Source organism: Camellia sinensis, chromosome 12 (genome assembly GCF_055761805.1).
Source record: "Camellia sinensis isolate YWXY chromosome 12, ASM5576180v1, whole genome shotgun sequence".
Classification (NCBI taxonomy): domain Eukaryota; kingdom Viridiplantae; phylum Streptophyta; class Magnoliopsida; order Ericales; family Theaceae; genus Camellia; species Camellia sinensis.
In genome coordinates, this window is record NC_138972.1 from 148,014,601 (window position 1) to 148,029,284 (window position 14,684).

Here is a 14,684-nt window from a genome sequence, read left to right on the forward strand (position 1 = left end):
AAACAATAGAGTACATCCCTTTTCTCCTTCCAAATAATCATACATATACAATGTATTTACAACATAATCATATTCAATGATAACCAACCATGGACTAGTTTCAGTTCACCTAATCCACATGCAATTTCTACAACAAGCAAAGCTATTCTCTACCGATAGCCCAATATAAATATTTCTAAATAAATATACAACCTCATAACAGATAATTTATTCAAAATGTCCAAATGTGAGACATATCACCTATTCAATTTCACTATCTATTTCAATACTTGTCCAATTCCATGTTTAAAACATCAATTTCAAACCCCACAATCATTTATTTCACCTTCACCCAAAACTCCTCTTTTCATCTCACACCCAAACCCTAGGTTTGCTTAAAACATCCCCAAATTACACCATTGTTACACAAATGACAAATATCCAAGCTAAATAACATATGAAGGTGTAGAAAAATCCCTACCTCAAAGAGATAAGACGAACCAAGCAAGAGTGACACTCCAAGAACACAGAAACCCACTTTTATTCGGATCAAAATGAAGATCTTGAGACGCTCTACCTTTTTCTCAAAGGCACCAAGATGAAGAGATCCACGGATCTAGATGAAATAGAAGAGAGAAGGTGAGTTTTAGAGAGAGAGAGAGACTCAAGATTTAGGTTTTTGAAAAGTTTTAGAGAGAGAGAGAAATGAAAAAGTGATATAAAATAATGTTTTCACGGATTGTTATACACGCAGTCCACTCGAGCGTGGAAAGTGACGCTCGAGCGTCAGACACAAAGGTCCGCTCGAGCATGGAAAGTTATGCTTGAGCATGGAATACCCATTTTCAGAAGTTTTGCAGACGAAGGACCCTGCTCGAGTGTGAGACTGGACGCTCGAGTGTCCAATGTACTCTCCCAGTATTTGCAGATCTGCAAAAGTACTGATAGTTGACAAATCCCGCTCGAGCAGAGGAGCAAAATTTGTGAAGCTCGCTCGAGCGCAAGAATGCTCACTCGAGCGAAAGAGCCAAAATCTGGACAACAAAGGTTTGGGAAAACAAGCAACACCAACCTGTTCCAAACGCACAACCACAATCCGAAAGCCAATTCTAAAGAGATACAAGGGGAACAAGAGGTATACAACAATATGAAATCGTTGAACCCAGGTCCGGGATACCACAAGAGTCGGGTCAAAACTGGAATCGCTATAGACATCACTATTATATTGAAATTTTCGTAGATAATAATATGACTTATCATAGTCTCTTTATTTTCGATAAAAATAACCATTATTGTTCTCATAATTTTAAAAATGTCATTGACATTTCACTTTAAATAATATAAATTTTTTATTTAAAATATTTTCTTTATGTTTAAAAAAAAAATCCCAAAACTTAGGAGGGCACGTAACCCCTCTGAGCCCTATGTGGCTCCGTCACTGAGCATCAACATGGAGGATGAAGGTAGTAAAGGTAGTTATATAGATATATATGTGGAGAATGAAAGTAATCATATATATATATATATATATAGGTTTCTTTTGGGACGAGTGTGTTTGGGCTAAAATAGTCATATAGGAGAAAATATGCTATTTTAGCTAAATAGAACAAAATGCTACATACATTTTATAATTATTTTTTTTTTCTCACAAAAGTTAAAAAGTTAAAAATCCAAGCCAACCCACATCCCAAACGAACTCATACTTGACTTAAGAGTTTGCTCCTCTCTAGGTCTCAGGTTCGAAATCTCTGTGCTATCAATTTCTGTGTTGGAACAGTTCAAATGGAGCTCTACTCTTACTTTAATTAGGTCCTTCGATAGTCGACAGTGAATGTAGTCATATAGATATTTATGTACATGGAGAATGAAGGTAGTCATATAGATGTGATTTGGACCCAGAAAAAATTTTATGGTTGGTGTGGATAACTGATATAATGCTCTTTTTTTAGCTGTTATGTGTAAATTTATTTTTCAAAATATAGTGGGAATTAGTTGAATGAATAACATATATAGCCTTCGTTTGGGATGTGGGTTGGCTTTTTGACTTTTTAGTTTTTTGGCTATTTTAACTTGGGGCTAAAAAATCTCGTTTGGGATGATTTTTTTAGCTTTTTTGATTTTTGTGAGAGAAAAAATGAAATAATTATGATTTAGATGTGACATTTTGTCTTATTGAATTTTTAATTTATTTTATCTTTTTATGACTAAAATAGCCCCAACCCAACCCAAACATTCATGCCAAACCAACCCATAACTACTTCAGTTAAACAAAAGTAGAATATGGTGGTGTTTGGCAACCTGTGGGTGCGCCTATTTTAACCTGTTTCACGAAAAAAGCCAAGTAACCTCACTGTGGCTGAGTTGATGAGGCACGAAAGAAGCGTCAGGATCCTTTAGAGTAAAGACCCTACAGTGATCTCCTAGAGTAAGCAATCCAACTGCTGAAATTAAAACTCACCAAAACAACGTCGTTTTGGTGAGTAAGTTGAAAAAAAAAAAAAAAATCATTTCAAAATTCCCTCCATATACTCAGGTATACCAGACGGCAGGAAGAAGGAAAGGAAAGGAAAACAAAAAACGAGAGAGAGAAGAAGAGAGAGAGAGAGAGGCCGCTACTCCCTACGTCCTATTGCCCCGCCGTCGACATCGTCCTGCCGCAGCCGACACCCTGCTCCAGCCGATTGAAGAAAAATATAGGCATTTCCAATAGTTTAGAACAATCCCTGTGATTATATATTATATATGTATAATATATATATAGTAGTTTAGAACAATCCCTGTGGTATTTACACAGAAATTATTGTGATTATATATATATATATATAGATATTATAGATTTATAGATAGTTTAGGTGTTTCCCTGGATGAAATGAAAAATAATCCCCCCCTTTTTTTTTTTGTATGGGTCTATTAAGTAGTTAAATTCAAAATTTCAGTCTACAATTTCAGTCTACAGGCATGCCTTGATTATCTTTTTTTTTTTTTTTTAAATTATTACACATGTTTAGAACAGGGTTTTTAGTTTAGAACACGTTTAGAATAGGTATTCATTGTGATTATATATATATATATATATTATTGATTTATAGATAGTTTAGGTGTTTCCCTGGATGAAACGAAAAATAATTCCTTTTTTTTTAATTTTTTTTTTTATACTGGGTCTATTAAGTAGTAAATCCAAAATTTCAATAAGCAATTTCAATCTACAGGCATGCCTTGATTATTTTTTTTTATATATATTTATTATTACACATGTTTAGAACATACTTTTATTATTATTGGTGAGAGGGTAATTTTTGGTGAAAATTGGGCCGAGCTGTGAGATGGACTTTGTGGCCCAAAATACGAAGGACTGTGTAAAAAGGCCGTAATATTACTCCTGCCCAAGAAAGGTAAAGTTACTCCGGCCCAAGATATAAAGTTACTTCGGTCCAAGATGATGTAAAGTTATTCCGGTCCGGAGGCAACTTGGAGTTAGGCCGGTCTCAGAGTTAGTCCGGTCACGACGTAGTATGGTTAGAACGGTCAAAACCTTGCTACTCGGTAGTTCGGTCTAAACACACCGTGGTTGAACAAGAGAGAACCGAGATAAGGAGTGGATGGAGAAGACCGAGCTGAGGATAGTTCGGCCTACTCTGTGGCTCGGCATAGCCAGTATTATTTCGGTCATGTGGTAGTTCGGCCATAGTAAAAACCATCCCACTTGGTTTAAGCAGTGGGGGGGTGTAAAAGGATAAGCATTATCCTTTAGGAGTATGAATCCTAGGAGGACTCTGCATGGAGAAATAAAAGTCCTACTAGGATTGTGCCACTCAAAACCTATAAAAGCTCACAAGCATCACCTTGGAGAAGGTAACATAACACAATATACAATTTTGCTTCCTGAATACATTGAGCTTTGTCTATTTGTCAAGTTTTCTGACTTAGGCATCAGAGAGGTTTCTGGCACACACCCGCCGGCTAGCTCACGTTTGTATTTTCAGGTGACAAAGTGACGTCGTACGGAGGAGCGTGGACTTAGTCAGCAGGATTATACGAGGAGAATTATTTCTTCCCCATACAATTGGAATTAGCATTTGTTCTTGTTAATTTTTGTTTTTGTTTGCTTTTATGTTGTGTTATTGAGTCAAATTGATCAGTAACATTTAAAATCTCTAAATTCTTACATATAATTAGATTCTGATTTATAAGTAAAATCCAATTTTGATCACTGTTGGCTTGGCTTGTTTGTTGTTTAATTTTGATTAATCTGGATCATTGAAAACATAATTTACTATTGAAGGGATTTGTTCCTCTTTGTTCCTGTAGCGATCCCAGTTTTGACCCGTCTCTTTGTAGTGCTCCAGGCTCAGGTTGGTATGGTTTTGAACGGTGTTACGTATCTTGGTTCCCTGTATTCTCCTTATTTTGGTTATCGGGTTGTAGCGGTGTGTTTGGAACAGGTAATGTCTCATGTTTGTATCGGGTTATAACGTATCTTTCATGTTTTGCCACTTCGCTAACTATGTTGGGGATCGAACTGCCCGGTTAGCTCGCAGGGGTCTAGGGGCCAGCGTCTCTTGCGGGTCTGAGGGCAGCGCCCTGGCGGGGTCGAGGGGCAGCGCCCCCGAAGTAAAAATGCAAAATGCATTTGAAGTTGCTTGTCCATTCGAGCGGCCGTTTATGCGCTCGAGCGGAGAATATTTGGTTCCAGAAGCTTGACCTGGCTGCAAAAGTACTGGGAATGTGTATTTGACGCTCGAACGGGGCTTTCCACTCTCGAGCGGACCATGTTATATCAATGCGTGAATCTGATATTTCATATCACTTTTGTATATATCTCTCTCTCTAAAAACATTTCCTCTCCCTTCTCTCTACATTTCTCTACACAAACTAGATAAAAAAAAACCTTGATTTCTCAAGATCCATTTGAGTTTTGTCATTGTTTCTCCATCAAAGTGGGTTATCATCTCGAGGGCTTCATTGTGTGTGGTGAAGATCGAGTTTAGCCATCATTGATTTTGGGGTTTCATCTCTGTTCTTCTTCACACTTGAGGTAGGGATTTTCTTAGAGTTATATATATATATATATATATTTTTGCAAGATCTATATGATTTTCGAAATCATCTTTCGATAGCTTTGAAAATTGATTGTTGATTCAAGAAGTTGAGCGATTTTGAAAGTGGGTTTGTCTCTTGTTCTTTTAAAATGATTTTATGGGTTTTGATCTTCGTTGTTCGCCGGTTGGGATAGGAATGTTCTCTGCGGCCGAGAACGTAGTATAGGTAGGCTCGTACCTCAGAAGAATATGGGCGGCTCTGCCTTGTTTCTGTACGTTTGGACGGCCAAAATACTTTAGCGCAGTCTTAATGTCCGAAAGTACTGCGTCGTCAGCCGAGGTCAGAACCCTCTTCAACTTGTTGCCTACAAAAACGGAGGATTATAGTTGGAGAAGAAGCCGAATAAAAGAAAGTTCAACAAACAAGGAATCACACGGCAACTTGGTTCACCCCTCCGTCTGGGAATAGGGTCCAGGCGATCTTCGTCTTCGCCAAATTCCCAGTTGCCCCGAACATTGACCATTACATCATCAACTCGTTTGCCAAAGCTGGCAAGCATGGTTACCAAGTGATGGTCGATGTCCCTGGTCCTGAGAAAGTAACGCTCGAGCCAACCAGAGGATTTGGCTAAAGTGTAGCAATGCCGAATCGCAGGAATGCCTAGGTTGATCCTGAGGCGCCGGTTCAATTCAACAATTCCGATTACGATTCAAAAGAAATTCACATTGAGTTGCGAGGGAATCAGATCCCAGTGGCGGAGGACAGCCCTAAGAAATGGATGTAAGGGAAAACGAACGCCACCCTCAACAATGGACAAGAGAGGGAACACGATTGTATTTGGGTCATCCCTCTCCATATCCAGGGAACTCTCCGTTACTAGAGATAGATGAACATCATTAGGAATAGAGAAATGTTTTTGGAACCCAGAAATTCGACCCTCAGAAAGGAGGTCTTTCAAATGCTTTGCCATTCTAGAGAGAACTCAAGGATATTCTAAAGCAAAAAATAAATATGGAAAGTAGGATTGCAAAGAAAAGAGAAGAAGACTTACGAGAGGCAAAGGGAACGAGAAGAAGACGAAGAGGAGTTGCAGAAAATACGTCGAAGAAGAAATACCGATAGGCGATCTAGAAGGTTCAAATATTCGAAAAAGTATGTGTTCGAAGGGACTTAAACTTCAAATCATAATAAATGCGAGAGAAGCACGAATGAGGCGGGAAGGCGTTACAGTGACCGAAAAACATGTACGCATCCTGACATGCATCGGGAAGGGGATTAACTGCCGAATTTCTGTTTTCCCAAATCAGGAACCAAACATGCCGACTAACTGATGCTAGAAGAGTGTTTGGGGGGCAATTGTGGGAGCCGAATATTAAAGGAGGCATACTTTAACAGACAGGTATTTCCCGGCTCTGTCCAGAACCATCAGGATGCCGAATATAAAGGGCAGATGGGCCGAATAGGTACTGAGCTATGGAGCCGAGTAAATATGAACATAATGAACGAAAAGTGGACCTGGCCCCAAGGACCAGGGAACGAGTATAAATAAAGGAATAGCAGGCTGATAAAGGTATGTGATAATTGTAGTGTTTAACTTATAATACAAGTAATCTAGAACGTGAGACTGACTTGTCCGTCGGAGTGCTAATTCCGGCACCCCCGACCGAAGTGTTTACTTCCTTTCAAGTGCCTATCGGTGGATTACGAGCGTCCCCTAGGATCAGAAGAGTATTTCCTAAAACTACTTCCCCACAATAAATAATAAGATGAATAAGAGAAATGAACAATTAGTGTGATAACAAATTTGTCTTCAACATTGACATTGATTCTTGATTCATAGGATTGAAATAGATAAAATATTTTGACCATCAAACTCAATAGACACGCAAAAAAAAAAAAAAAAAAACCTTCAAATGGGATTCAAATTAAGAATGTTAACCATATGATTCAATTCAACCATAAACTATTTACTTCATATTATTCATTCTTAAGTATAAAAAGCAAGAAATGACTATTATAACACATGAACAACTAACAAGAAATTTCTAAAATAAAACAATATTTACCTCTTCGTATATCTCATAAGTTATTCTGCACATTGAGGGGTTCGTTTCACTTTGATGCTGCCAGTACTCTTTCCTATTGGCAAACCCTTTAGAAATTGCTTCCCTATGTTAAGATTCCTCCCACTCTGCATTAAAAAGCAAGAACCAGCACATCTTATCCAAATATATATAACTAAAACATGATGGGTAAATGATAGATATGACACTGAGGTTTATCATCTGGACATGGGAAATTATGAAATTAAAAGAAAGTGTAATATTACCTAATTACCTTCCAGTACCAAAATAAATTTATCATAATACTCTCATCTCCATCACCTAAAACCCACATCCACCCTCCCCTGCCACCCAACCCCTCCCTACACTTAACCGACACCCTTTGGCAGCCGTGGAGGACAAAGCTATAACAATTTCTATCTTTATCACCATCTTTCTCTGCTTATCCTCTGTTCTTTTCATTCTCTCCCACTTTATCGTCCCAACATTAACAATGGGTTTAATCAATGCTTTTTTCTTATGAGATGAAGTTGGAACAATAGCTTTGTGTTTCTTGGGTTGCATGTCTTTTCCATGGAATGTCGAATCAGAATAAAGAGCACCATCAAGTGTGACAAGTGGGTTAGTGGGTTTTGATGACCATACTGTCAAACCAGAATCCACAAATTGCTAGTCCTATTGCCTTTCAAATTCAAAACCCATCAGCCACAAGTTTCAAAAGTGATAGACGTTGAACTGGTACAACTGCACTTAGCATTTACACTATCGTTGAAGTGGCTGTACATCATTTGATTGGTGCAGCAAAGTCATTGCAATGGTTGCCCCTTTAGAGATTTGGGTCAGATTGCTTCTGGGTTGAGGTGGGATTCTAAGTACTCAGTTTGAAAATGGTTGGTTTTGTACATTTTGTATCAATAAATAATGGGTTTTTAAGACCACACTATTTCTAAGTCGTTATTTCCCTCCCCAAGTGGCACAAGTGCTCCACCTCAAAAATGGTGTTTCCCTATGCTTCTTTCTCCTACACCTGATATGTTACTACTAGCTAAGGGTAGGGGATGCATACTCTTTGGTAATCAAGAGGAGAAAGCTACAACAAAAGAGAAGAAAGCTAGCAGGTATACTCTACCAATCACTATAATAAGGTAGGAAGAATTAATTACCCTTAATGTTTCAATTAATATAGATATATATAGCGTAAATTTTGGGGGCTGAGTGGTGAATACATTTGTGCTGTTGGTGACAAGTTCAATGTGGGTTTTGAGAAGTGAGTGTGCTGCATTTTGGGAGTGTGGTGGGTGTGTGCTGCATTTTGGCTGTGAGGCTGGTTTTTGGAACTCTGTTGTCATTGGACAAGGGTGGGGGCTATACATTACATTTGCAATTTTCAATCATTGGCAGAGTCGTATAAAAATGTATAAGTGAGTGTATAAAATTAAAATTATATGCAAAGGTCACTGGATTAGCTAGAGAGATGTGGCTAAGAGAGGAAGAGAATAGGAAAGAGACAGGGAGAGATAGGAGCTATGAAGCACGGATACTTCAAAAAGGGTGACGTATCCGTATCAGATACTTATCGGATACCGATACTCCTCGGATACTCACGGATACGTATCGGATACTTCTTAAAAGTATTGGATACTTCTTAATTAATTTTTTATTAATTTTGAAGTATCGGATACTTAATTTTGAAGTATCGGATACTCGAAGTTACATATTACTTATAATATTTTGTTTAGTTCTTTGATAAGAGGAATATAGTGAGAGTTAAAGTAATAGAATTTGTCAAATTGATATATCCTTGTTGTCTCTCTCACTTCTCTCTCGCTTTCTCACTCTCTCACGTTTCTTCTCTCTGCTCTCATTCTTTTTTTGGTATTGGCATGTAAGGATAATGTTTAATTTGCATTTGCTTTTGCTTTTAGTTTTGGATGTTTTATGAATGTTTGAACACTTTTAGGTTAATAGGAATCCCTCTCTTTATTTATTAATTTACTTTAAGTTTTATTCTTATGCATATTACATTATTAAAATTATAAAAAAAAAAAATTTACGAATGTATCCCCGTTGTACCCGTATCATACTTTTTGAAATTTTGACATATCGCTATATCCACATTCCCATATCCCATATCCGTATCCATGCTTCCTAGGTTATCATTGATGACTTAAAAAAGTATATTTGCTGAAATTTTTATTTAAGAATGGTTTTTTGGCTTTAGCTAAGGTCTTGTGATATTCACTGATGAAGGGGAACAAGTTTAAGCTATTGACCTTGAAGACTCTTAGTTTTATAGGAATCTTTCTTCTTTATCAAGTTGTCTTTTGCTTTAGGTTTTATTTTTATGCATACTGCATTACTAAAAATTGTTAAAATAATATTTTTTACGAACGTATCCCTGTCGTACCCGTATCCACTGCTGGAAAATACACATTTAGCGGTGTTTTAAAAACGCCGCTATAAGTGACATAAACGCCTCTAATTGTTTTTGCGACGTTTAATACCAAACGTCGAAGACGCTGCCGTCGCTATAACTTTATGACGTTTGAAAAACGTCGCTATATTAGTATAGGCGGCGTTTTTAAAAACGCCGCCAAATGTCCTATCCTAACAGTATTGCGCTATCACTATGGTTTTAGTGACGCTTTTAAAACGCCGTCATAGATTTTTTTAATTTTAAAAAATTCCAACCGTTAATATAATAGTGGCATTTTTAAAAACGCTGTGTTATCTTTTCTTTTTTTTTGGGAAAATTATGCTAATTTTATGTGATTGAACTAAAAGAATACCTATAATAAAACTAAATAGCACTAATATCAAATAATAACTCCCATTCAAATAGCAAATGCACATTAATTTACTTTCCCATTCAATTTAATAACAAATCACCATTACCCACAAAATAACATATACAAAAATTAAATTCACAATTTTCAATCAAAAAATTACTACTTTATATACAAAGTCACAAAATAACATTACCCTTTTTTTCTCTCTTACCACTCCCCCATTTAACACAAAAAATAAGAAAGCGAACCAAAACACCCAACCCCCAATCAAATTAGAGGGAAAAAAGAAAGAAATAAAAAAAGAAGGAAAAAAGAAGAGAAATAAAAATCTAAAGGAAAGCCCCATCCATCCTTCACCGTCATTCTGAATCGCTCTCCATGCTGCTTCCCATGGCCTTCAATCCTCTCGGTCTGTGCCAATCATAAAACATAATAATAAAAAAAAACAAAGCCAATAAAAGATGTGCAGTGAATAGATAACAAAAATAAATATAAGAAGTTCAAGCTATTGAATGTTATTTTAAATAGTCACATTTGGTCAAATTAACCTTGGGTATTTCAAACTACTAGAAAGTACACAATCCCATGTCATACTCAACGTAATATTTCTCTGAAAAAAGAAAAATAAGCTAAAATATTCTAGTACAAAAAAATGCATAAAATATTCTACTTCAATTAATGCACAAATTACTTAAAATGGAAAGTTATCCTAAAGTCACACCTCCGTTCAATCAGAATAGAAGAATTTTCAGTTTTAACGGCTGACCACTGTTTTTTAAAAATCTTATTTTAACAGCTGACCCACTCTTTTTAATGTAGAATAAGTGAAATAACTACATACCAAAGGTATGTATTCTACACTCAAAACATAATAAATGACCATACATGAGGAAGAATACCATGCTGAAGAGGGAGCTCAGTAGATGCAAAAAGACCAATTGCTAATGTGACTGTACGTGCAAACTCTTCTCGAACTCTCCAGCTTTTGTGTCCAAGCATAAGACCCTGCTCTCTTGACAATGAGAATTGGTGAAGAAACCTAAGACAAACAATCATAATTCATAAACCAAGTGCATTTTTATTTTTTTGTGGTTTACCCTTTTTCTTCCACAAATATGTCAATAGACTAAGAACGAAGCTTAACATGGCACAATGGCAGTATGATCTACACGACGAGACAAACAAAAGAAATCTAACAAACCAGCAATTCTGTTGAATAACACCCCCCCTCTTGCTGTGATATACTATATCATCCCGTATATAACAGTTTCATACCTTCTAGCCACTATTACCAGACAAAATCAACATCAACTGACTTGAGAAAGTTCAAAAAAAAAAAAAAAAAAAAAAAACCAAAATCTCAGAAAATTCAAGATATTTAAATCAAATCAAAAGATTTAATTCGAAATCCATGATTCAGCAGATATATACAGCAGTGCACTTTAGTTAAGTTCAATTCCAAATATCAAAGAAATTAAAACAAGCAATACCTATACGCAATTAACACGAATTTCAGTTCACCGAAATTCAACTATAAAAATAAAAATATTATAATCAACAAACACTGGAATTCACTCCCAAAAAATAAAATAAACTATATTTAGATTTACAAGTTTCATTATTAATGAATATCACTACAAGTCTACAATAATGATGATTCTGAGATTGTAGACAGTGGTGTGCTCACCTTAGTAGACGATGCTAGCGGCGGTGGAGCTTCGAAATCGGTAGAGAGAGAGAACTTCGACATCGCAATCGCTCTAAGATGAATCACCAAGCTAAAGTAGGAACCCCATTGTTCTTTTTTGTCTCCTGCAAATAAAAGACACAAAAACAAAACATTAGAGTGAAATCAAACAAAAATTCTGCTGGTGTGCAATGTTGATAGCCAAGTGATTGAATCATTGTGTCCCTGTCTGAGGATGGCAGAGTGTGCAATGTTGCAGGTCATCTGCTGCAAGAAATGTAAGAAGTAACGATTAACAGGGGTATTCTTAAACTTACCAACTATGGAGCTTGTGATGCTTGCTTCTTCTCCCACTTTCCAAATGGAAGGTCAAACTTTAAATTGGTTTACCTTAGAAGAATGCATTGCTTGAACTCCCACATAAGACTTCCTAAAATGTTGAAAGAAGACCAGAACAGCAAGATCAAGTCTTTGCTTGGTTACTTCGCCATATCTCTGACAAGTGCAAGAGAATATTAAGGACGATATACATAGCATAATGATAAAAGACGAGGGCTAGATGAAACAAAGAAGGGCAGGTTTTACTTTGAATAAATTTAAAACACCCTTTCCTTGCCTCTTCTAACCAATTAAACCTTGCTGCATAACTCCAAAACCAAACCCTTTGTTACACCAATTTTGCTGTTACACCAATCTTCTCCCTGAAACCAGGAAATTTCAGTCAATGAAATAGGTGAAACAGTTGACAAGAAATAAAATAGCATAAAATAAGTCAACCTTTACTCCAAGTCCCAGAGCTAGAATAAGATTTTGAATCTCTTCATTCTTGTACATTGCTACTTCATCCCTTCTTTCAATGTTCAAAATTTTACCCCTTAAGGGAAGAACAACCTGCATCAAGCCACCACAATCTTTCTGCGGTGATTATTTTTATACATTTCCTGAAGAATGAAGCAGTTAGGACATCTAATGATTGATAAAATTCAAAGTAGAAAGCGGAGATATCTCCTGTAAATTCTATCAATTCAGAGAACCATCACCATTTCCATAAAGTGGGCCAGATCAATGTAACTGTAGCTACAGGAAAATATTATGCATGCAGAGCAGAGTGAACAACACAATAAAGAGAGATAAACAACCAAATTGACACTGAGCAGCTCGGATTTCAGTACTACTTCCTGATCAACATAATAACAACATAATACAATCCCTATAATCATGACAACAATGACTGCAACTTAAACAATTAAGCCAGGTGTTGAAGATGTAGGGTGTTCGAGCTTGATTTAAACTAAAGTGAGGTTGCCAACCTCCTTGGGGCAACCTTGGGGCAATTTTGCACTCCATTTTTATGTTTGGTCGAGTAAAAATTAAATCTATATTAAAAATATCATTCACCAATCTAAGTAGTGACCATTCCGTTAGGAAGCCAAAGAATATTCATTCCATTCCTGCCTAAAATTCTAGCAAACCAAACACTGGCTCAAGTCTCGATCATTAAGTTCAGCCACAAGAACTAAACCTATGCCCCAAATGTCTCTTCTTCAATTGAAGCAAATGCTACCACTTGTGTGAGCAGGAATGAAAACTTCACTCAATTAAATATCATGTGCATTTACACATAAATAACACTAACTAGGTATGCACACCCCATAATTGTTGTGCTGTTAAAATGAAAGAAATTACAAAATTTTAATAATATAGGAATAGAAAAAAATGAGACAAAATGTGTTCATACCAAATCACGTATACACTTTATATAATAGTATAAATAGTATATTCAATAATAATCTATTAAATATGGAAGTACTCAAACAGTAACTTCTTGATTGGATGCAATTCATAGATTGCTTTTCCTTTTCCTCTTTCTACTTTCAGCAATTTTGCTGTTTTTACCAACTTTCTCCTTTTTCCTACTGTTGGACTTCACGCTTACAAGGCCGCTGCGAGATATTGTTGTGCAACTTCGAAGAGCTTGTTCAAATCCTGCTTCCCGATCTGCAATAGAATATTGTTGCAGCGACTCCAAATCTAACAGCCCCACATTCTCAATTTTCATCTTTTCCTGAATGTCAAGTGTATATTACATGATTAGTCCGAGCATATGCCACCACCAAGTTTGTTTTACAAAACATGACTCACCATTACTTGCTTCGCGCCATCATTAAGATCATCATCCACTGATATGCTATGAGGCATCAATGAAACCTAATTGTAAAATCCAAAGAAAGAGTATGTGAAATAGTGATGAACCAACCTCGCAGAAAGAAACTTCTAGAAGTGTCTAAAAATTACATGAAGCTCCCGTAAGACAGCAGGAAACAATGTAAAAAACATTTTATTTAAAGTAAGTCACATCTCACAAACTATGTTAGGCATGCCAGAGGAGGTTTTAATCAAAGCATTGGGATTTCATAAGATCATAAATTAATACTTGCTTACCTCCCTTTCTTGAGGGAAACTTGAGTCAAAATCTTTGGTTAGAACATCATATAAATACTTGTTGATTTTTGTCATAATTTTCCGGAACAATGACAATGCTTGCTCCCTTTCTATCTTCATCACTCCTTGTTATGTAATGAAAGCAATTGAACTACAACTTCAGGTCAACCACAAAAAGAAAAGAAAAGAAAAAGAAAAAAAAATGTAAACTAAGCTCAGCCTTGTCCCAACTAAAAATGCAAAAGAAAGAAAAAGCGCACACCCCAATGTAACAATAGATATATGCAGTTCAATCCAACAAAATGCATGCAGCATCAAGTTCTCAGAAAAAACAGGGACCCACTACACCAGAAAAATAAATCAAATCAATGTCAAAATTGAAACCCAAACGATGTAATGAAAAATGGAGAATTTGTTGCAATTGATATCACATATTTGACAGGCAAACATACAACAGAAACTAAGTTACAAAGATAGATGAGTGATAGAAAAAAAAAAAAAAAAAAAATCAAATTGAAGTCAATACCCAAATTAACCAATAGACAAACTGCTAATCACTACTGAGTTCTCCAATTAATGTTTATCATCCAAATAAACCATAACATATTTTGATACATAGAAATTGACGTAATGGTGAATGTATCCTCATATTTAGAAGCATTACAAACAAAAGAATATAGCTCC

General features: G+C 36.2%; 1 protein-coding gene across 2 annotated transcripts; it reads right to left on the reverse strand.

Moving 5' to 3' along the window:
- Positions 1-9,992: 9,992 nt before the first annotated feature.
- Positions 9,993-14,227, reverse strand: LOC145804297 (RNA cytidine acetyltransferase 1-like). 2 transcript variants are annotated; one of them, XM_082897992.1, is made up of 7 exons: positions 14,001-14,227; positions 13,701-13,766; positions 12,336-13,623; positions 12,144-12,259; positions 11,876-12,053; positions 11,559-11,683; positions 9,993-10,282 (listed from the first exon to the last, which is right to left on the reverse strand). In XM_082897992.1, the coding sequence occupies exons 1-3, from the start codon at positions 14,118-14,120 to the stop codon at positions 13,399-13,401; spliced, it is 411 nt and encodes a 136-aa protein (XP_082754118.1). In that variant the 5' UTR covers positions 14,121-14,227; the 3' UTR covers positions 9,993-10,282; positions 11,559-11,683; positions 11,876-12,053; positions 12,144-12,259; positions 12,336-13,398. The 2 variants fall into 2 exon arrangements, with proteins under 2 accessions (XP_082754118.1, XP_082754117.1); XM_082897991.1 differs by having other exon boundaries at positions 11,876-12,259.
- Between the last annotated feature and the right edge of the window lie 457 nt (positions 14,228-14,684).